At 44.2% G+C, this 22480-nt stretch overlaps 1 protein-coding gene across 3 annotated transcripts in view; it reads left to right on the top strand.

The window, feature by feature from the left end:
• LOC139533884 (protein SCAF11-like) overlaps nt 1-16254 on the top strand; it is a 28450-nt gene extending 12196 nt beyond the window's left edge. For 2 of the 3 annotated variants that reach the window (XM_071332348.1, XM_071332349.1), the window contains exons 6-15: nt 1396-1466; nt 1558-1595; nt 9505-9575; nt 9810-9935; nt 10134-10234; nt 10604-12799; nt 13006-13310; nt 13450-13608; nt 15088-15207; nt 15369-16254. In XM_071332348.1, the coding sequence (XP_071188449.1) occupies nt 1396-1466; nt 1558-1595; nt 9505-9575; nt 9810-9935; nt 10134-10234; nt 10604-12799; nt 13006-13310; nt 13450-13608; nt 15088-15207; nt 15369-15464 (3283 nt within the window). In that variant the 3' untranslated portion in view covers nt 15465-16254. The remainder of the gene's footprint in view (nt 1-1395; nt 1467-1557; nt 1596-9504; nt 9576-9809; nt 9936-10133; nt 10235-10603; nt 12800-13005; nt 13311-13449; nt 13609-15087; nt 15208-15368) is intronic. The other variant, XM_071332350.1, reaches the window with a different exon arrangement.
• Nucleotides 16255-22480: the final 6226 nt, after the last annotated feature.

Genomic DNA, 22480 nt, shown 5'->3' with positions numbered 1-22480 from the left:
TTAGGAGTATGTGCTCACCGGGCATCAATGAGGTAGTAATCAGAGAGTGTATGTTGGAGGGCCTAGGTTACATGTGGATTGTAGTTGGTCTTTATTAGATTTGTCCCACATGTTCAAAATGGCATTCATGTCTGTCCCAATAACTAGTTGGATTTCAATTAATTCTAACAATAGGCTGTTCAGAGGATCAAACGAATTTGGAGCATACACATCAATAAAGCCACTTTTCTTTCCATTATGGATACGTTTAAGGAAAGTGATTTTGCCTTCTTGGTCTTCACCTTAACCAAGATGGTGATTATTTATTGGAGCATTGCTATATCAATATGGTTTATTGCTAGGATATCAAGACAGCTAGAACATTTGATTAGTTGAGTAGGTATCCACTTTAGAAGTGAGCAATGACGAGATTCATTTACCAGTTTTAATTGCAAGTCGAGGGCAGAGGTAATTTCCCCACAAACAATCTCTTGCATAGTAGCAGCCAACTCTTTCTGTTCCCACCTGCTAGTTGTTTCTCCACCTTAACAATTATTTAAAAATATACTCCGTGGCCAGTTTATTACGTACATCCATCTAGTACTGGGTCGGACCCCCCTTTGCCTCCAGAGCAGCCTGAATTCTTTGGGGCATGGAAACATTGCTCAATTGGTATCAAGGGACCTTATGTGTGCCAGGAAAATAGTCCCCACGAATTGTGGGTTCCGAGATGCCGTTCTTCACACCACTGTTGTACTGTGCCGTTATTCACCTGTTTGTGGCCTGCATGTTTGCACGATTCTTGCCATTCTCCTTCGATCTCTCATCAACAAGCTGTTTTTGCCCACAGGACCTGCCACTGACTGGATGTTTTTTGTTTGTCACACCATTCTCTGTAAACCCTAGACCAGATCAATTATCTGTTTGGGATTCTTGCAGTTAATTTGCAGTCTACAAATTTGTCATTTTTTTCCGGTCCCCTGACCAGCCGCTCAAGAAAGAAAATCAGCCCACGGTTGAATCTAGTTGATGATCCCTGCCATAGACGCTGTCGTGCATGAAAAGCCCAGAAGGCAATCCGTTTCTGAGATACTGGAACCGGCGCTCCTGGCACCGACGATCATACCATGCTCAAAGTTGCTTTGGTCACTCGTTTTGCCTATTCTAATGTTCAATCGAACAGTAACTGAATTCCTCGATACCGGTCTGCCTGCTTTATATAGCAAGCCACGGCCACGTGACTCACTGTTTGTAGCAGCAAACCAATTTCGTGAACGGGGTGGTGTACCTAATAAACTGGCCAAGTGTAAGTCTGTTAATGTAAAGTTATTTTGCTAAAGAAATTCACGAGAAAGCCACATGTTTCAATGCATGCCACCTTTTATGACAAATGTAAAAACCACATTTATATTTAAGGAAACAAGGAGGAAGATGGAGGAGACCGAAGACGGAGAGGATATCAGAAGCCAAAGGCCTTATTCGGAAATGTATGTGCTTATTCTCCTCACATAAATCATCTTTCCTTCCTTTGTTGGAATTTTATTCATGAGGTGTAACAAGATAAATTGTGTTCCCCAGGCAGCGATGATGACCCCTCTGTGTTGAGCAAGAAGAAGGTTAGTAATTTCAGACCCCTTTGTAGAGGCATCTATTTCATAATAAATAATATGTACGGTTCATGCAAGATTTTATGGGTTTAGAGTCCAACTGTGAAGATATGCGATGCAACTAAGAAACAAAATTTTGTTTTAGCATGCTAGATTCGCATTAGATTCGCATTAGATTCACACTACATACACACTCGCATATCGACACAACACAAACACAAATACATTCGTAAAGTATTTAGACCCCTTGACTTTTTCCACATTTTGTTACATTCCAGCCTTATTCTAAAATTGTTTAAATAAATTGTTTTCCTTAATCTACACACAATACCCCATAATGACAAAGCGAAAACAGGTTTAGACATTTTTGCAAAAACAGGTTTAGACATTTTTGCATTGCTTGGAGTCCACCTGTGGTAAATTCAATTGATTGAACATGATTTGGAAAGGCACACACCTGTCTAGATAAGGTCCCACAGGTGATAGTGCATTTCGGAGAGAAAAAACAAGCCATGAGGTCGAAGGAATTGTCCGTAGAGCTCTGAGACAGGATTGTGTCGAGGCACAGATCTGAGGAAGGGTACCAACACATTTCTGCAGCATTGAAGGTTCCCAAGAACACAGTGGCCTCGATCATTCTTAAATAGAAGACGTTTGGAACCATGAAGACTCTTCCTAGAGCTGGCCAAACTGAGCAATCGGGGGAGAAGGGCCTTGGTCAGGGAGGTGACCAAGAACCCGATGGTCACTCTGGCAGAGCTTTATTTGGTATTTTATTAGGATCCTCATTAGCTGTTGCAAAAGCAGCAGCTACTCTTCCTGGGGTCCACACAAAACATGAAACAATACAGAAAATCATTAGACAAGAACAGCTCAAGGACAGAACTACATACATTTTTAAAAAGGCACACGTAGCCTACAAATCAATGGATAAACACAAACTATCTAGGTCAAATAGGGGAGAGGCGTTGTGCCACGAGGTGTTGCTTTATCTGTTTTTTTCTAACCAGGTTTGCTGTTTATTTGAGCAATATGAGATGTAAGGAAGTTCCATGCAATAAGGGCTCTATATAATACTGTACGTTTTCTTGAATTTGTTCTGGATTTGGGGACTATGAAAAGACCCCTGGTGCCATGTCTGGTGGGATAAGTGTGTGTGTGTCAGAGCTGTGTGTAAGTTGACTATGCAATCAATGTGGGATTTTCAGCACATTAATGTTTCTTATAAAAAGAAGTGATGCAGTCAGTCTCTCCTCAACTCTTAGCCAAGCGAGACTGGCATGCATAGTATTTATATCAGCCCTCTGATTACAATTAAGAGCAAAACGTGCCACTCTGTTCTGGGCCAGCTGTAGCTTAACTGGGTCTTTCCTTGCAGCACCCGCTCTATGTCCAGCGTCAGGATTCCGGAAAAGGTCTGAAAGGACAGAAGACCGACAGTCTAGACAGACGTGGTTGCTTGCATACCATTGGGTCAGCCTTAATGCCCATGAAGCCTTTAGACATCACAACTAGCGGTCTTATTCCTATTCCGCAACAACTATTGGTGCCCCTGACTGTTAGGAACTGGAGAGGGAAGGCCATAATTGACACAGGAGCAACTTACACCCTGATGCAAGAGGCCCTGTGGCAGAACATGGCATTACCTCATGAGGAGCTACAAACATGGGAGGAGGGACCATTGTACTTGGTCAATGGAGAACCTACCACCCCTTTGGGCTGGATTAGTATAATAATACAACTGCATGATGAGACTATTAAACTTCCTGTGGCTATTCTTGCAGATTCAAGCCTTGCATTTGCTGTAGTCCTTGGCCTAGACTTCCTGTTCTTCAGTGGACTGACCATCTCGATGTCTGAACCCTCCTATCGGCTGCACTCTGACTATTCCCAGCCTCATCCATTTCAACCTGGTAATGCACTGATTTCAGGCTGGAGCCTGCTACATTATGCAGAGTCCGAACAAGGTCAAGTCAGAGACCGAGAAAATCTAAAGAGACAAAAACAAAAACATGTTCCATCAGTGAAGTCGGAGAACCCAACTATCACCCTGATTACCGCCGTACCCCCCCCTTCTATCCGAGCGCAAATGCAAACCTGATGCTGATTTCTACATCAAACAAGCAGTGGAACAGGCATTTCTGTCGGATGATGAAAGGTGGAAGCTCTTCCAGATGTTGGAGATGAACAGTGAGGTCTGCACTCTTACACTCGGCCGTACAACCATCTTCAAACACAAAATCTATACCCGGCATGATGTCCCTATTAAGCAGCGTCCCTACAGGTTGTCCCCCGCCAAACTGGCAATCCTCAATGAACTGCTCAAAAGCATGTTGGAGAATGGAATTGTGGAACCGTCTTTTTCCGGATGGGCTTCTCCGGTTGTCCTGATTCCTAAGAAAGTTGGTGGATATCGATTCTGTGTGGACTACAGGAAGCTGAATGCCATTACAGAAAGCGATGCCTACCCTCTACCAAACATAAATGACATACTGGAATCTCTGGCAGGAGCATCTATCTTTAGTCATCTGGATCTGAACAGTGGCTATTGGCAGGTGGCAATGGATCCCGCTAGTCAGGACAAGACTGCCTTTGTCACCCCTGCTGGTGTGTACTCCTTCAAAGTCATGCCTTTTGGTTTGAAGAATGCTCCAGCAACCTTCCAAAGGTTGATGGAGACTGTCCTGGGAGATCTGAGGGGTAGAAATTGTCTTGTGTATCTGGATGACATCATAATCTACTCTTCCTCTGTCGTGGATCATCTGAAAGACATACAGTCCGTCTTCGACAGACTAAAGGCTGCAGGTTTGACCTTGAACTTGAAGAAGTGTCGTTTCTGTTTGCTAGAACTCAAGTTCCTTGGTCATGTGGTTAATGCTGAAGGTATCCATGCAGATCCAGCCAAAGTTGCAGCCGTGCAGGAATTCCCAATTCCCACATCCCTCAAAGCTGTTCAGCGTTTTCTGGGTATGGCTGGATGGTACCACAGGTTTGTGCCTGACTTTTCAAAGGTCGCCGAACCCCTCAACCACCTTAAGAAGAAGGGTGTGAAATTCCAATGGACCTCTGCATGCCAAAGTGCATTTGAAATACTCAAAAACAGTCTCATTACTCCTCCAGTGCTTGGACATCCTAACTTGAATGCTCATTTCATTGTGTACACGGATGCAAGTCAAACAGGACTTGGAGCCGTCTTGGCTCAACAAACAGGACTTGGAACAGAAGAAGTTCTTGCCTATGCAAGTCACACCCTTAATTCAGCCGAGATTATTCAACGACTGAAAGGGAGTGCCTCGCTGTGGTCTGGGCTTTGGAGAAATGGAGTTACTACTTGGAGGCGAAGATCTTCACCGTTGTCACAGACCACGCTGCTCTGCAGTGGGTTCTGGCATCAGGCAAGACCAACAGCCGTCTTATTCGCTGGTCTATCCGACTGCAGAAGTTTGACTTCATCATTGAGTATCGCAAAGGAAAACTGAACGTTGTACCAGATGCCCTTTCTCGGATTACAGAGACTGCCAATGTTTGTCCTCCCTTGTGCAGCACTTACACTACCGCTAAGTGTCTGGATGATTCCTTTCCTCTGGATGATGAGCGTGTATGGAGAGCACAGCAGAAGGATGCTGCCATCATGGCGATCCACAAGAGTCTGTCTGAAGAAGACTCAAAGAGTCGTTTCAATGATAAGTATAGCATAATTCAGGATAAAGTGTATCGAAAAACTCCAAGAGGAGAGGGAATACACAGCTCCCATTATCACGTCTTCATTCCCTCTACATTGAGTGACCAGATAATCCAAGTTTATCATGCTAACCCCATGAGTGGCCATTTTGGAGTTTTTAAGACGTATCGAAGACTACAAGAGGTGGTTTACTGGCCAGGCATGTGGGCTGATACCCGGAAGTTTGTACAGCAGTGTGAAGTCTGCCAGAAATACAAACCAGACATTGGCAGACCTGCTGGAAAAATGCAGCAGACCGTGGTAAACCATCCAAATGAAATGTTGGGAATTGACCTCATGGGACCTTTTCCTCCCAGTCGGGGAACCCGGAATGAATTTTTATTGGTGGTAGTGGACTACTACACCCACTGGGTGGAGTTGTTTCCACTCCGCAAAGCCACTGCATCAGCCATTGCTCTAATTCTGCGACGGGAGGTCTTTACCAGATTTGGAATTCCAGACCAAATACTCTCTGACCGAGGTCCGCAGTTCATATCAGGAATATACAAAGAGCTTTGTACCTACTGGGGTGTAATTGCCAAGCTGACCACAGCCTACCATCCTCAGACCAACCTGACCGAGAGGGTAAACCGTACCCTGAAAGGGATGATTGCTTCATTCGTGGGGGATCAGCACACAAGGTGGGATCAGCATCTTCCTGAATTTCGCTTTGCACTGAACTCTGCCGTGCAGGAGACTTCTGGGGTCACTCCCGCTGAACTCCACCTGGGAAGACCACTTAAAGGTCCGATGGACAGAGTCTTGCAAAGTTCTAATGTTTCACCTGACTGCCCAGCGTTTGATGCCGTACAACACCACCACACCTTGCTAGCCAGAGTGGAGGCCAGCAAAACCAAAGCCAAACAACGACAGCTGAGAAACTATGATAAACATAGACGAGACGTGTGTTTCCCACCCCAGTCTCGTGTCTGGGTACGTTCACATCATCTGTCGAAGGCATCTAAGAAGTTCACTGCCAAGCTAGCTTCGAGATGGAAAGGCCCAAACCGTGTAGTGCAGCAGTTGGGACCAGTGAACTACTTGGTCTGTTTGGAGGACACTGGGGAAGATGTCAGGACGGTGCATGTCGTTGACCTAAAGCCCTGCTACCCTACGGCAGAAGAGCTGGATCGCAGGCAAAAGCAACACCTGCAGGAACTCTTCGTGGAGGACTCTGATGATGAGGACTTCCCTGGTTTTGGATAGCAGGAACATTAACTTGTCAAAGCCTCTCTGTTTCTACAGGCTTTGTTTTTTCATGGGGGGAGGAGTGTGGCGAAATCCTGCACGGAGCCTTCACCGTGCGCTGCCACTTTAAGAGCGCATGAGCAGTAGGAAGGAGGAAATAAAAGAGCTCGTTCAGCTCTTTGGGGAGGAGCTCTTGGGTGGCGCGACAGTTTTGGTTGTGTGTGCTATGCTGCAGAGGTTTTTTGTTTGTCTTCAGCGTATGTGGTTGTACAGTGTTTGGATCAATCCTCGGTGTGATCGCTCGACGACGTGGTTGTTCTCATTTGGGACCGCGACGGTTATGGATCAAATGGATTAGTAGCAACATTGTTGCGAAGCGTTCAACTACAACCCCAACACACCATCGGACAGTCAGATCGTACACCTGCACCCTCAAGACCACAGCTAAGCCCTCTCTTGTTCCCTTTCTCTCTTTCTCTTCCCGCTATGTTCCATTGCTTTACACTGCAACCGACTCTATTTTCCTAAATGCATTGAAGTTTCATTGGAGCTGGACTAGTGTGTATATGAACACCACACATTCATACCCTCTGCACTCCTCCCCTGGAAGAGAATACAAACTATTGCAAATCCTCTGTGTGATGACTGGGTTCATTCTTTATTGTATGAAGTTGCTGTTTATTTGCTCTGCCATTATTATTATATGAGGTATGCTTGGTGGGGTTACCAAGAATTGTGGAAGGACTGTGCTGTGATGTGGGATCTATAGGGTGTGTATTCTGTTTTCTCTCCGCTGGCTATCTGGTCAACAGGCTACACTCTAGGCAGTCTCTTCTGCTGATGTGTGTGGGTCTGGTAGTGGTACTCTCGCTGTTCTACTATTTTTCTTTCGGCATGGTTAATACCTGCCTGGCGCCCGAACAAAATCTTTTTACCCTTCTCTAATTAATACCGCTACAACACGACTGGACAATAATCAAGATTAGACAAAACAAGAGCCTGCAGAACTTGCTTTTTGGAGTGTGGTGTCAAAAAAGCAGAGCTTCTATTTATTACGGCTAGACCTCTCCCCATCTTTGCAACCTTTGAATCTATATGTTTTGACGATGACAGTTTACAATCTAAGGTAACGCCAAGTAATTTAGTCTCCAACTTGTTCAACCACCACACCATTCATTACCAGATTCAGCTGAGGTCTAGCACTTAAGGAATGATTTGTACCAAATACAATGCTCTTAGTTTTAGAGATGTTCAGGACCAGTTTATTACTGGCCACCCATTCCAAAACAGACTGCAACTCTTTGTTAAGGGTTTCAGTGACTTCATTAGCTGTGGTTGTGGATGCGTGTATGCTGATGATTCAACCATATATGGACACACATGCTTTGTTAAATGCCAGTGGCTGGTCATTTGTAAAAATAGAAAAGAGTAGAGGGTTTAGAGAGCTGCCCTGCGGTACACCACACTTTACATATTTGACATTAGAGACGCTTCCATTAAAGAAAACCCTTTGAGTTCTATTAGATAGATAGCTCTGAATCCACGAGTTCCTCTGTGGAGATGGGAGACCCTTCCAGAAGGACAACCATCTCTGCAGCACTCCACCAATCAGGCCTTTATGGTAGAGTGGCCAGATGGAAGCCACTCCTCAGTAATAGGCACGTGACAGCTCGCTTGGAGTTTGCCAAAAGGCTCCTAAAGGACTGACCATGAGAAACAAGATTCTCTTGTCTGATGAAATCAAGATTGAACTCTTTGGCCTGAATGCCAAGCGTCACATCTGGAGGAAACCGGGCACCATCCCTGCGGTGAAGCATGAGGGTGGTAGCATCATGTTGTGGGGTTGTATTTCAGCGGGAGGGACTGGGAGACTAGTCAGGATCGAGGGAAAGATGAACGGTACAAAGTACAGAGAGATCCTTGATGAAAACCTGCTCAGGACCTCAGACTGGGGCGAAGGTTCACCTTCCAACAGGACAACGACCTTAAGCACACAGCCATGACAACGCAGAAGTGGCTTCGGGACAAGTCTCTCAAAGTCCTTGAGTGGCCCAGGCAGTGCCCGGACTTCAACCACATAGAACTTCTCTGGAGAGACCTGAAAATAGCTTTGCAGCGACGCTCCCCATCCAACCTGACAGAGCTTGAGAGGATCTGCAGAGAATAATGGGAGAAACTCCCCAAATACAGGTGTGCCAAGCTTGTAGCCTCATACCCAAGAAGACTCAAGGCTGTAATCGCTGCCAAAGGTGCTTCAAAAAAGTACTGAGTAGAGGGTCTGAATACTTATGTAAATATTATATTTCAGTTTTATTTTTAATACATTTGCAGAAATGTCTAAACCTGTTTTTGCTTCGTCATTATGGGGTATTTGTGTGTGGTGTGTGTGTGTGTGTGTGTGTGTGTGTGTAGATTGAGAGAGAAAAAAACTATTTAATCCATTTTAGAATAAGGCTGTAACAAAATGTGGAGAAAGTCAAGGGGTCTGAATACTTTTCAAATGCGCTGTACATACACATGCCTACTCACACACTTAATTTGCTGCTGCTACTATGTTCTTTATTATACTCGTATTGTTATCTATCCTGATGCCTAGTCTCTACCCTGCCTTCATGTACATGTCTACCTCAAATACCTCGTACCTCTGCACATTTATCTGGTACTCCCTGTATATATCTCCTTTGTGTATTTTGTATTACTTTGTTTTAAACTCTGCATTGTTAGGAAGGCCTAGTAAGCAAGCATTTCACTGTCAAATCTACTCCAGTTGTATTCGCCGTATTTGACATAACATTTGATTTTAGATTGTTGGTTAGAAATATGTTCAGCAGATCTAGCCTTTCCCATGTTTGAATTTGCTCAGCCAAGAGTTTTCGATAATACTCTGACATAGAATAAGTAGTATCAACGTGGCCCCCTGTCCTCATAGGCCCATTTGTTCCCACTGGGTGCTTGTCTGGTATTTGCAACAGCCAAGCCTCCTTTTGAACGGGTTTCTCTCTTTTCCAGGTGAGAGGACCTCTGTGCTCTTGGTCTGCGGCCCAGACAGGCACAGCAATGGGGACTATGACACAGTGCATGTGAGTAGGCCACTTCGTTAACATTTTGTTTTGCAGCTCACCGAGCAGAGACACAGTAACTACTTCATATGGTACTTCACAATTTGTTGGAAACCCTGTTCTAATCATCATTGTCCTAACAAAGTTGAAATAGATGAACTTTTTCTGTCTCAAGTTTGTGTTTTTGACTTTAAGACAACCAATGAAAGATGTCCTTTTTCTGTGTGTATATTGTGTCCTTTGTCTACACTGCAGTGCAGAACCCCTTTGGGTGCCCGAGGAGGAGCCGTCTGAGGATGACTGTAAACAGTGTAGCCGCAAAACACAGGACTGCCCATTTCTGCCTGTTGCTGTACCCGTTCCTGCCAGTGGCAACTCGAGGTGAGTTGGTCTGCACACAATTAATGTATGTAGATGGAGTGTGTGTATATATTGTAGGTAGAGGTTGTAGGGTGAGTTAAAGACCCTGTGCAAGGTGATAGTTTTTCAATAGAAAGGGATTTTGAGTGCATTTTTGACAGTATGAGTGAAATTGGTCAGCATAATTTGTAGAGCTCTGATCTGATATTTCCCTCCCAGGCAGTTGTTCCATCCCTCTGAGTGGAGTAGCAGCCCCTTTCCTCTGAGACCCCTCTCACCGTTCTCTACTACTGCTTCACCTCTCGGCTCGGGGCATTTTGGTGAGTCCTGCTTTGAAATGCTTATCAACCATTTAGTGAGTCTGTTCAAAGGGACCCCCTCAGGTTTTTTCCCCCCTCCCAAAACCCGGAATAACTGTTAACTTGAATCACTGAGTTTGAATGAGGTCACGCAAGGTGACTGTAAGCTGCTTGGCTACATGAAGCTACATTGTGGCAGTAAGCTACTTTTTCTGAATAATTTCATCAAGTGTGTGGGTTGTGCAGTACCCTGGCATCAGGAGTTCAGTTTTGTGAAGGCACCAAATCCAAACCTTTAATCCATAGGTTATGCCTAATTTTATGCTACATTGGACCATTGTTAGATTTCTCACAATACTTCTAATATTCATGATTATGTCTCATAATAAGTCTTTCAGGGAAGAGTTTGCGCAGTCACCTGCCCCAAAGGAGAGGAGAAGAAGGGCACACGTGGATCTGGCTCCAAAGGCCCCTCCAAACAGACAGAGGCCCTAACGACTAGGCGCTCTGGCCGCCACAGCAGGGCTGAGGAACAAGCTCCTACACAAGACCCTGCATCTTCGCAGTCCCACTCTTCAGATTCCGACACTTCCACAAACCCACCCACAAAAGCGGGCAAAAGCACCGCAGCCGCTGGTAAGAGGAAGGGCAAATGGGCAGCTCAGCGAAAGCCCAGCGCCAGGAGGAAAGCCCAAGCGAGAAAAAAGGCCTCCAAAGTCATTCTCAGTAGTCCATCAGGAAGTGAGGAAGAGGAAGCCAAAGAGGAGGAGGAGGAGGAATTAGAGCAGCAGAGGACAGAGGTAGAGGAAAGGGAGCAGCTCTCAGACACTGCAGTGAGCCCACAGGCTGTGCAGCGCAGCTCCAGCCCTACCGAGGAGGAAGGCCGTCCCGAACCTTCTGCGTGTGATGCCCTGAAGGACACTGAGGACCAGCCATGCGAAGATGAAGATGATCTTTCTGAGGAAGAGGAACGTGGAAAGGAAGAAGAGGAGGATGGTGAGGAAGAGGACCAGAAGTCACCGCCGTCAGATGTAGAGCTGAATACCCCTGGGCTCTCCCCCGACAGGGACCAAGGTGCAGGGGAGAAACACCCGGACCAAATAGAAGACCCAGAGAAAAGCAACTCACCCACCTCTTCCAACTCACCAGAGAGACCATTGGAGAGCCCCCAGTCTGGGCAGTCAGGACAACTTGGGGAGGAAGATGCTGATGCCGTGGAAGCCACTAACGATCCAACAGAAGTGACATTAGATGATGAAGCCTCAGTGAAGGAGGAGAAAGCAGAGGTCTCTCCCTGCCCCACTGCAGAGCCTGAATCTTGTACTGGCTCGACTCGTTGTGACTCTCCAGACGGGAATGTGTCCCAGAGAGTTCAAGGCGCCTCAGAAGCAAAAGTGTCCGAGGAGGACAGGCCGCATGATCCAAAGGATGTCACAAATGAAAAATCAGCAACCGGCAGCAAAGAGGACGGTCTGTCTGAGGATGACACCGAAGCAATACCAATGGACTGTGATTCACCCAGCAGTGAGCGCAGCACCAACCTGGCCTCTGATCCACCAAAAGAGACTGAAAGTACAGCTCACGAGTCCACAAGCCAGGCCACGGAAGACAAGAGGAATGGTAGCAGGCAGGAGCGGGAGATCTCGGCCAGAGAGGAAAAGGTAGAGGAAATGAAGAATGGCAGGCAGCGCAAGTCGCGCTTCCACTCTGCTGCCACCACTTGGTCTCCCAAGAGAGAGTCGAAGCAGGACTCGTCGAGGAGGTCGCGCTCCAGATCTCAGGAGCGCAACAAGGAGCGCCAGGCCTCGGGCAGCCGCAGCAGGGAACGGGACGCTGAGAGGGACGCCCCCAGGACGGACCGTAGCCGTGACCGTAGCCGTGACCGTAGCCGTGAGAGGAAAAACAGGAAGCGCTCTAAGAGTCGTTCCAGATCTAGTTCCAGGTCCAGAAACAGGTCCTACCGAAGAGGGGCGTCCCCGGAGCGCCCGGACTCAGGGGGACAGTCACCACGGAAGAGGGATCGCTGGACTGGAGATGGATGGAGGGCTGGGCCAGGTAGCGACCCCTCTCGAAGGAATTTCCCAGAGAGACCGGCCAGAGACGCGGGCCGCTCTGAAAACGGCGGCTTTGCAGATGTTTCCCCCAGCAGGGAAAATCCTGACTGGGTTATGGAGAAGGCGCGTGCTGACACAGAGGCCAGGGTGACAAGTGGCCCTCGCTGGGAAGATAAAGGCTGGGGCGGAGATCGTGGACGAGGCACAGGACGAGGCCGGGGCGCCTACGGAACCTCCAACCAACAGGGGGAGCAAGCAGAAAACCGCTGGCAGCCCAGAAACACATTCTCAGGGACCTCAAACAATTCAGGGAGCGACGCGTACAGCCGATTCAACGAGAACCGTGGGGGCCGCAGGAAGGAGCCTGAGATGGGCGAATCGATGATGGACCGCTCCGGCTGGTCATCAGCTTCCAGCTGGGCTGTGCGGAGGACACTCCCGGCAGACGTGCAGAACTATTACTCCAGGAGAGATCGAGGGGGAGGTGCAGGCTCTGGCAGCTGGAGCAGGCAGGAGGAGACGTCAACAGCAGGTCAGAACCCTTAGATTGTGTGCCATGGAGTGTATGCACTCATTACTGTTACTAGTTTCACTGTGCATATCGAAATGGTATTGCTGATGCCTGTTGCGCAGTTGATGTGAATCCCACTTCTGCCACCAATGTAAAACTTAATAAAAGCCCAGAATGTACATTAGGTAATCTAATATTGTTCTTGATATTTGTTTTTGTCTATTCAGACCCAGCTCAGAGTGAGAACAATGCCCAGCCCAATGCGGGTGGAGAAGCTCCACCTGCCCTGAACGTCATGCCTCCCCATATGAACGTCCTGCATTACCCAATGGGCCCGCGAGGCCCACCTGTCAGCCTGCAACCACCCCCCTTCGGGATGCCTCCTCAGGTCCCCATGCACCTCCACTCCTCAGTGCCTGTTCTGCAGGTCCCTGTGACAGCTGCCCAGGGCCTCCCGCCACCACCTCCACCACCACCTCCCATGCAGCAGGGCAGCATGACAGCCATACAGGCAGATAGCCGCACAACACAGGTAAGGACAGGAGTATTTTGCATCCTTTGTCAAAATATATAATCTTCTGGACCCAAGCAATCTGTTTGAGTATTTTCACTTCTCTCATACTTTGTCCCCATGAATTGTCCCCCTGAATACCTCCATGCCTCTTTCCCAGATGATGAGCAGCATGGCAGGCCATGGCAAAGCCCCCTTCATGCCCACCATGACCAAAGTAGGTGGCGCCACCACAGCCCAGGCCCACAGCATGGCCATGCCATCCTCCACCACCCAGCACAGCAGGGCCGCCCCCCCAGACAGCTCCAAGAAAGAAAAGGTAATGTCACCCCCACTAATAACAACCACAACACCAGGCAATGTTCTCAATATTCTCAAGTGGCTTCCTATACTTTCTGTTTTGTATATACTGTGGGGAGCTACTTTGCTAGTGAATGATTTGTGTTTGCATTCTGACCCAGATAATTAATTATCCTTTTATTAGATTAGAACTAGATTTCTTAACTTGTTTGGGATAGGGGGCAGCATTTTCACTTTTGGATGAATAGCATGCCCAGAATGAACTGCCTCCTACTCAGTCCCAGATGCTAATATATGCATATTATTATTCGTATTGGATAGAAAACACAGAAGTTTCTAAAACTGTTTGAATGATGTCTGTGATTATAACAGAACTCATATGGCAGGCAAAAACCTGAGAAAAAATCCTAACAGGAAGTGGGAAATCTGAGGTTTGTAGTTTTTGAACTCACCTCTATCGAATACACCGTGGGATATGGGTTATTTTTCACTTCCTACGGCTTCCACTAGATGTCAACCGTCTTTAGAACGTGGTTTCAGGCTGCTCATGTGAAGGGGGGCCGGATGGGAGCTGTTTTACTAAGGAGTCTGCCTACAACCTCGTTCTCAGTCACGCGCTTTCACTTGAGAGGTTGCTCTCGTTCCAGTGCAATTCTACAGACAATGGAATTCTCCGGTTGGAACAGTATTGAACTTTTATGATAAAAACATCCTAAAGATTGATTCTATACTTAGTTTGACAAGTTTCTTCGACCTGTAATATAACGTTTTGAACGTTTCGTCCGAATGGACCAGATCACGCTTTTGGATTGTTTACCAAACGCCCTAACAAAAGAAGCTATTGGACATAAATGATGGACATTATCGAACAAAAAAGCATTTATTGTGGAACTGTGATTCCTGGGAGTGCATTCTGATGAAGATCATCAAAGGTAAGTGAATATTTATATATGAATAATGTTGACTACCCAACATGGCGTATATTTCTTTGGCCGGTTTGGGCTCTGAGCGCCGTTCTCAGATTATGCTTGTTCCGTAAAGTTTTTTTTAAATCTGACACAGCGGTTGCATTAAGGAGAAGTGTATCTAAAGTTCATGTATAATAGCTGTATTTTCATCAACATTTATTATGAGTATTTCTGTGAATTCATGTGGCTCTCTGCAATATCACTGCATGTTTTGGAACTACTGAATCTAACACGCCAATGTAAAATAAGATTTTTGGATATAAATATGAACTTTACCGAACAAAACATACATGTATTGTGTAACATGAAGTCCTATGAGTGTTATCTGATGAAGATCATCAAAGGTTAGTGATTAATTTTATCTCTATTTGTGCTTTTTGTGACTCCTCTCTTTGGTCGGAAAAATGGCTGGGTTTATCTGTGACTTGGTGGTGACCTAACATAATCGTTTGTGGAGCTTTCGCTGTAAAGCATTTTTCTGCTAGCGGAACCCCAGTCCTAGACAGGTTTTAACTTGATATCTGCTTTAGAAACAACAGATCCATGAGAGAGCCGTCAATGAAGTGAAAGCAGCCATGAAACCCTACTACCAAAACAAGGACATCACCAAGGACGAGTACAAAGAGATTGTACGCAAAGCAGTTGAAAAAGTGAGTGGTTAAAAACCTCCAGTAACATTTTGACATTGGTATTTGAACTTAGCTTTTAGGAGTATTAAAACGACTTAGCTTTTAGGAGTACACGTAGCTTTTAGGAAATCAAAACGGTCTGTTTATATTTTTTGATTTCCTGAGGGCATTTTATATTTCAGGTCTGCCACAGCAAGAGTGGAGAGGTGAACTCTGGGAAAGTGGCACACTTGGTGAAGGCCTACGTGGACAAATACAAACACGCTCGCAAGAAATGAACCCTGACATCTGCTGAGGGGGAAACGGTCTCAGCCCATCTGCTTAAGTGCAATTTCTACCAGGTGTAACAGCCTCCCGGCTGACAGACTGGAGCCCGACTTTTGATAACTCTTACTTTACCTTGAAGATTTTTCTATAGATTTCATATTTTGTTTAGAAATAATCCAATCGGAAACTGTAGTGTGAGAAGACCGTTATTTCAAGTAGATCTTGTGGCTTGGGAACTACTATGAGATAGATGTCCAGAGTAGCTGGAGCAGTAAGGTTAGCACCTGTTCTCTGGTGAGATGGACATGGAGCTATGGGTAGTACAGGAGAGCACCCTCTCGTGGAGCCAGCTGGTATAATTCATTTCTCCCTCTCTCCACCGGGGACCTCCTAATGACTTCTTAGTTAAAAAATATTGTCATTGTTTCTCATTTTGTTTTTGTTTTATAAATATTATATTATGATAATTCTGGAGAAAGCCTAGGTAAATGTGCATTGCCTTTATGACTCTCTAAAGACCAATTAGTGCAAAACATATCAGAATTGGTCTGCTTGTGTAAACTGGGCCTTAGTCATCACAGCTCAAAGCTTGTGGACTGGATATGTCTTTTTGAGTGTAATTGTATCAGGGACTTCATTGGTTGAGAGTTGGAGATCAGTTGTCCAATCAGCAGTGAATTTGTAGTGTAAGGTATGGGTCTGGCAGATCAGGTGAAACAGCCATGTCCCTTACTTGTTAAATGTGCTGCGTACACATTGTGCGAAATAACTAGAGAGCAATGAAATAAATGAGCTGCTTCATGTCTGGCTATGTGTGTGTGTTTGTGGTCAATCATGGAAAAGTTATTGACCCCATCCATCAATTTTAACATCAGAATTTCTATTTTTTAAAGGTCCAATGCAGCTGTTTTTCTCTATCAAATCATTTATGGGTAACAATTAAGTACCTTACTGTTATTGTTTTCAATAAAAAATTGTAAGAAAATGTACGTAAATAGCTTCTTGGCAAAGAGCAATTTCTCAATCAAGAATTTAACTAGGACTGTCTGTAAGAGGTTTGTGTGGGGAGGGGAAAACTGAAAGGTAGCTGTTATTGGCAGGCAGGTCAAAACGCCATCCCACCAAAACAGACTGAAATTTCAGGTGCTTTTCACACTGCTCTTAACACTAAAAGGGCATCATTTTTCACAATTTCACCTGACAGACATCTTTTGTTATGGTCATGAAGACCCACTTGCCAATGATTCACAAAAGCAGTCGAATGCACTGCTTGTTAACCTGAAAATGTGCTTCACTAGTTTCACCAGCAGGGCAAGCTTGTCATAACCATCATCGTTTAAAAAAAAAAGATTTGAACAGTTAACATGACAATCAACAGAACATTGGCAATCAGGGCCTTTTCCAGTTATAAGCGACATAAACGGTTGCTTAGGTCGGGGTCTCAATCTAGTAAAAATTGTAGATTACGCCAGGTGCAATTTCGAAATTTGGTTGTGCATCAGCCGTTTTTCTCTTATGACAGTCACACCAAGTTTCCATCCAACATTTTTATGCAAGTAAAGTACATGTCGGATAAAATATGTCATGACAGGCCTGATGGAAACAACATTTTTCGGTAAACTTTCCAAATGTCGGCAAAAAATACACTGGACAAGGTGGGATCTTTTTGTGTTGGTAAAATTAATTAAGTGGAAACGCTTTTATGCTCAAATATTGATATGCTTAATAACCATATCGAAGTAAACTTGGAGTCACGCGATGACATGTATGGTCCTCCCATTAGGGCTCGTCGGGAAAGAGATCAGGTCACAGATTTGAATAAATTATGATTAACTTCACAAGGGGATGACTGATGCTCCTTTCCAGTAAATATCGAGGGATTTATTCTTGTGACATGATGATCGATTTTTGGCTTCCGTTTGACAAATAAAAATAATCACGCTCTTTTGTCCATCATAATAATAATCTCATCATGTAGGCTATATGGGTGATTCTACGGAAATGGTGGATTTTGAAGAGAGACATTTTTTTGTTAACAAAATTTTGTTAGATAATAGTTAACCCTTTACCATTGTAAATCAACATGCATGCCAGTTTAATTACATTTAATATTTGTAATACATTACATTAAAAAATGCTAGTGCTGCCTTTTTGTCACTGGTGTTCCCTATATTTTAGATGACAATTCAGGCTTTCCTGAATGTAATTTCACATTTTAATTTGCATATATAATCAAAGACAGAAAAGGTTAATCCAAATATTAATACATTATTTAGATTTGTAATAATTAACTTTAAACCTGTATGTAGAAAGTTCTATTGTGTGATATTTTATATTTCTACCACATGTTTTGTGTTGTAACATCAGAAATAATTGAAGTTGAGTCATCAACATTGGATTATCATATCCTTAAAATGTTTACTAATGCATGCAGCAGCAGTTGGGTAGATACAGATAAACATATTCTATGAAAATGGGCAACACACGTATCCATGCAGTAACACCAGTGACACGATGTGAAACCAATGACATAACATACAAGTATTTCATACAAATTTGATCAATTTAGTAATCTTTTTTTATTACAAATCATTTTAGAACGTGTTGATTTTATATGAACAATAAAATGAATGTTATTGGTCAAAGATTAAGACCAAAAGATTAAGCCTATTGCCTCAAATGTATTTCCTAACACATTGTCGTACAAACATAAAATATGTATATTAGAAATGTAGAAACACAAGAACAATAGAAACACAACATTGAATGTAAACTAAGAATACGTTTTGGCCAAAGCCACTGATATAAACACATTGTACAGTAAAACATGTTCATGGAACAGGCCTATTTCCTGTACTAACTTTTCCTGTACTAATTATTTCCCATACTAACTTCACTTTTACTTGAGATTTGTTTGTCTTTAGAAAAGTTTGTCCATATGTTTGTCTTTGTTATGTTATTGTATCACATCCATCTGTTAGTATCTCCCAGCCAGTCTCCCTTGCTTTCTAACCACTGACGCCTTCTTCTCTGGGAGCCAGTTCACATCTGCCACTTTCACACATTCAGGTGCTCCTCCAAGTACTTCCAGATACTGTGGCCAATCTGAGCTGATCTTTTGTTCACTGGCATTGGCTTTTGCATCAGACACACAATGTGGTCATCCCCATACCGGTTGATATCATCTCTTGGATTTGGCCAGAAGAACTTGTTGACTTCATTCCTGTGCATGCACTTAACTTTGACATTATGTTCTTTGACCTCCAGTATAACGCCAGGGTATGGTGGTTCATCGTGGTTCACAATGCACCACTGTCCAGTGTGGTGAGCCTCGACGACATCTGGACAAAGTAGAGCTGAGGTATCCGGGTCGATGACATCTGTTTGATGTTAAGGTGAAAGACCATGGCCATTAGCCGGCACTGTTGGGAGAGTGATTTCTTGGAGTCCATGACATGGGCAATCGCACATGCTTTGCGCTGCTTGGCAGAGACAACTTATGTCTCTGTATTTTAGGATGCCAGGCGTGATTACTCAGAACCTGGTGCATTCGTATGGTTCCTTTTATGGTTACCCCCTAAATCTTCTGTGCCTTACTTTCCACTTCTTCCTCACTGACATAATGTAACTGTATTTGAGTGCCAGAGTCCCTTACCTCATCGAAAGACATTGTATCCTTTGTCTTTCACATGGTGGACCGAGGTCAGCTGTCCACTTTAGTGAACCCCCCACTCCACCTCTTCGTTGGATTGCTGTCTAGCCGGTGGAGCAGTGGAGTGTTCACATTCTTGGCATGTGCCTTTGCAGATAGCACAGTTTGTAACAATTCAATCTCCTCCAGGTTGCTGGACTGTGAAGGACCAAGTTTATGCACTTTATCCATCGTAAACTGCAAGTTCTCAGGAGTCTTGCACTGGCAAGTTTCTCAGTCTTTTTCCTGCGGTGTCACCACCCAAAACGTGTTTTCCCTGCAAAAGAAGCGCTCTCTCTCTCCTGCTCTCAACATCTCTGTGTTTTTCTGACTGACCCGACATTGCTTTCGCTACCGTCTTGTTCCTCTTTCTTTTTTTTACCCCCTATTTCTCCCCAATTTCGTGGTATCCAATTGTTAGTAGTTACTGTCTTGTCTCATCGCTACAACTCCCGTACAGGCTCGGGAGAGACAAAGGTCGAGAGCCATGCGTCCTCCGAAACACAACCCAACCAAGCTGCAGTGCTTCCTAACACAGCGCGTATCCAACCCAGAAGCCAGCCACATCAATGTGTCGGAGGAAACACCGTACACCTAGCGACCTGGTCAGCGTGCATTGCGCCCGGCCCGCCACAGGAATCGCTAGTGCACGATGAGACAAGGATATCCCTACCGGCCTAACCCGGACGACGCTAGGCCAATTGTGCGTTGCCCCATGGACCTCCCGGTCGCAGCCGACTGCGACAGAGCCTGGGCTCGAACCCAGAGTCTCTTAGACCACTGCGCCACCCAGGAGGCTTGTTCCTCTTTCTGTGAGATCATTCACTCTTTCTTTTTTGACTCTCTAAATCCTTTAAATAAGTAAGTAGTTTTTAAAATTTTGGCTGCTCTGCGTTCTGGGCAGCATCTCTGCGCTCTGTAGAGTCTTTGCTTTTCAGCATCACTTTTTAATTTGCTGTATCTATCAAAAGGAAAGCCATACAAATCACAATATTGAAACAGTATAAAACCTTATGTTGATATAAAAAGTTAGCAGTGTGATTGATTGTCACTGGTGTTAATTTCATGTCACTGGTGTTACCAGCAGGAACAGTAACACCAGGGACGTAACACCGGTGACAAATCTGCTGGCAAGATGGCATATCTAAAATGGGGGCCACAGTAGCTCAAACCACACTTCTTAAATTGTAAATAAATCACTTAATAATATGATTGGATCAATTATTTCAATCATATTTCCTTTCTCCATACGATAAACTGTATAACACCAGTGAAGGTTTTTTTAATTTTAATTTTATTTAACCTTTATTTTAAATCTTTGCATCATCAAATTGCTAATATGAAGAGAGAGTGCAGACTCACCATGTGCTCTTAAAACAGCCCCGCCTCTAATGAACCTTTGACCCAGGAAAAAGTTGGCAAGAATGTGTCATTTTTTCAAAGTGGTGTTTTTTTTATTAAGGGTAACACCAGTGACATGAAATTGAGGGACAGCTATTTCCTGTAAATTATTTATAATATTTAGTTCATATTTTAAGTAATTCCCTAAACAGCTATAATACTTTAATGTATGTATTATGACATTTAAAATATGTCACGAAACCATAACTCCTGGCTCTAAGTTGTTTTCATGGTGCTGAGCGTGTTCTACGATAATATGAAAAATATAATTTGCAATATAACTGTCTTACATATATTTATTAACAATTGAAACAAAAACATATATTTTGTGTCATTATCAGATTTTCCCTGGTGCGCACCTGCCAAAAACAGAGTTTTTTTTGTGAGAAAACAGTAGAGTTGAAAATGTGATGGAAACCCATTAACTTGTATTTTTTATTTGGTACATGGGAATTTAACCACAAAAGGTATTTTATGTGCAATACATCATCACGCACAGCCTTTTATCTACAGCAAGTCAATTTGATGGAAACATCTCTGGTGGGAAAATGCACATATTGTTTTTATGCCGATTTTAGAAGATTTGCATGAAAATCTGTTGCCAATTGGACGGAAACCCAGCTACTGACAGTCACTCAATTAGCCATGTCAGCAAAAAAACATGTTTTATTGGTAGTTAGTCAGCTTTCTAAACTTGTAGTAATCATGGCTGAATACCTACCTCCAGGAGGCACCCATTGATTTTGTTAGTCATTCTCACTCAGATATCTTATTAACATGGCATAAGTCATTACTAAATGTGTAGAATTGCAGAAAATTTGCTTTAAAACTGCCAAAATATCTGTCCACCCTATGGAAAAATGGGTAGAATTGCAGGAAATCAGCTGGAAAACTGAAATTATTTTATATACGCCCCATGGCAAAATGTGTAGATTCACATTTTTCTCTCCACCCTCACGAGGGGGGCCACTAAAATGTTTTGCTGCGAGGTGGGAGGCCCCTCAACCAAATCTGGTTTAGGGCTCCTAAAATAAAATACTGTGTATGGAACGCACTGGCAGGGACAACCCACAGGGCGGTTGGGGAGGGATTGGGTTTGATCGTATGGCCTTGTGGTTGGTTTTGTAGTGTTATTATGCAATTTCAAGGTAAATGACCCCACTTGACTGTCACAGTGATTTAGTTTCATTTACAAAAATCACTTCAAATAGATAGGTTTCCATCCAATTGGCGACAGATTTTCATGGGAATATTCTAAAAATATGCATAAATAAAATATGCGATTTTCCCACCCGTGGTGTTTCCACTAAACGGATCCCTTGCTGATAAGAATCAGTGTGTGTTGACATAGTGCACACAAAATGTATTTTTTTTGCTTAAGCGTTCATGTACCGAATAAAAATGTAATGTTCAATGTGTTTCTATCCATTTTCATCTATACCAGTAGTTTTTACACAAAAGGTGTTGCGTTAAATAGCAAATGTGCCTAGTCTGGTCTTGGTGTAACCAATGTGAAATAGCTAGCTAGTGCTAGCTATTTAGTGCGCGCTAATAGCGTTTCAATCGGTGACATCACTCGCTCTGAGACCTTGAAGTAGTTGTTCCCCTTGCTCTGCAAGGGCCGCGGCTTTTGTGGAGTGAAGGGTAACGATGCTTCGAGGGTGGCTGTTGTCGATGTGTGCAGAGGGTCCCTGGTTCGAGCGAGGAGAGGGACGGAAGCAATACTGTTACATAAGCACATGCCCTTTCGCTAAACAGCTTGCAGATACATGATGAGATTGTTATAGATAAACGCGAGAATACGTTTATTTGTCAAACGGCAGTCAAGCATTGTTCATCATGTCACCAGAATAAGACCCTCGATATTTATTGGTAAGGAGCGTCAAACTCATACCGGTCAGTGCACTTTCACCACCCTGTAAAGTTCATCATAAT

The sequence above is a fragment of the Salvelinus alpinus genome, chromosome 11, assembly GCF_045679555.1.
Source record: "Salvelinus alpinus chromosome 11, SLU_Salpinus.1, whole genome shotgun sequence".
In the NCBI taxonomy this organism is placed as follows: Eukaryota; Metazoa; Chordata; class Actinopteri; order Salmoniformes; family Salmonidae; genus Salvelinus; species Salvelinus alpinus.
Note: the sequence above shows the minus strand (reverse complement) of the source record. Positions and strands in the feature narration are given on the sequence as shown.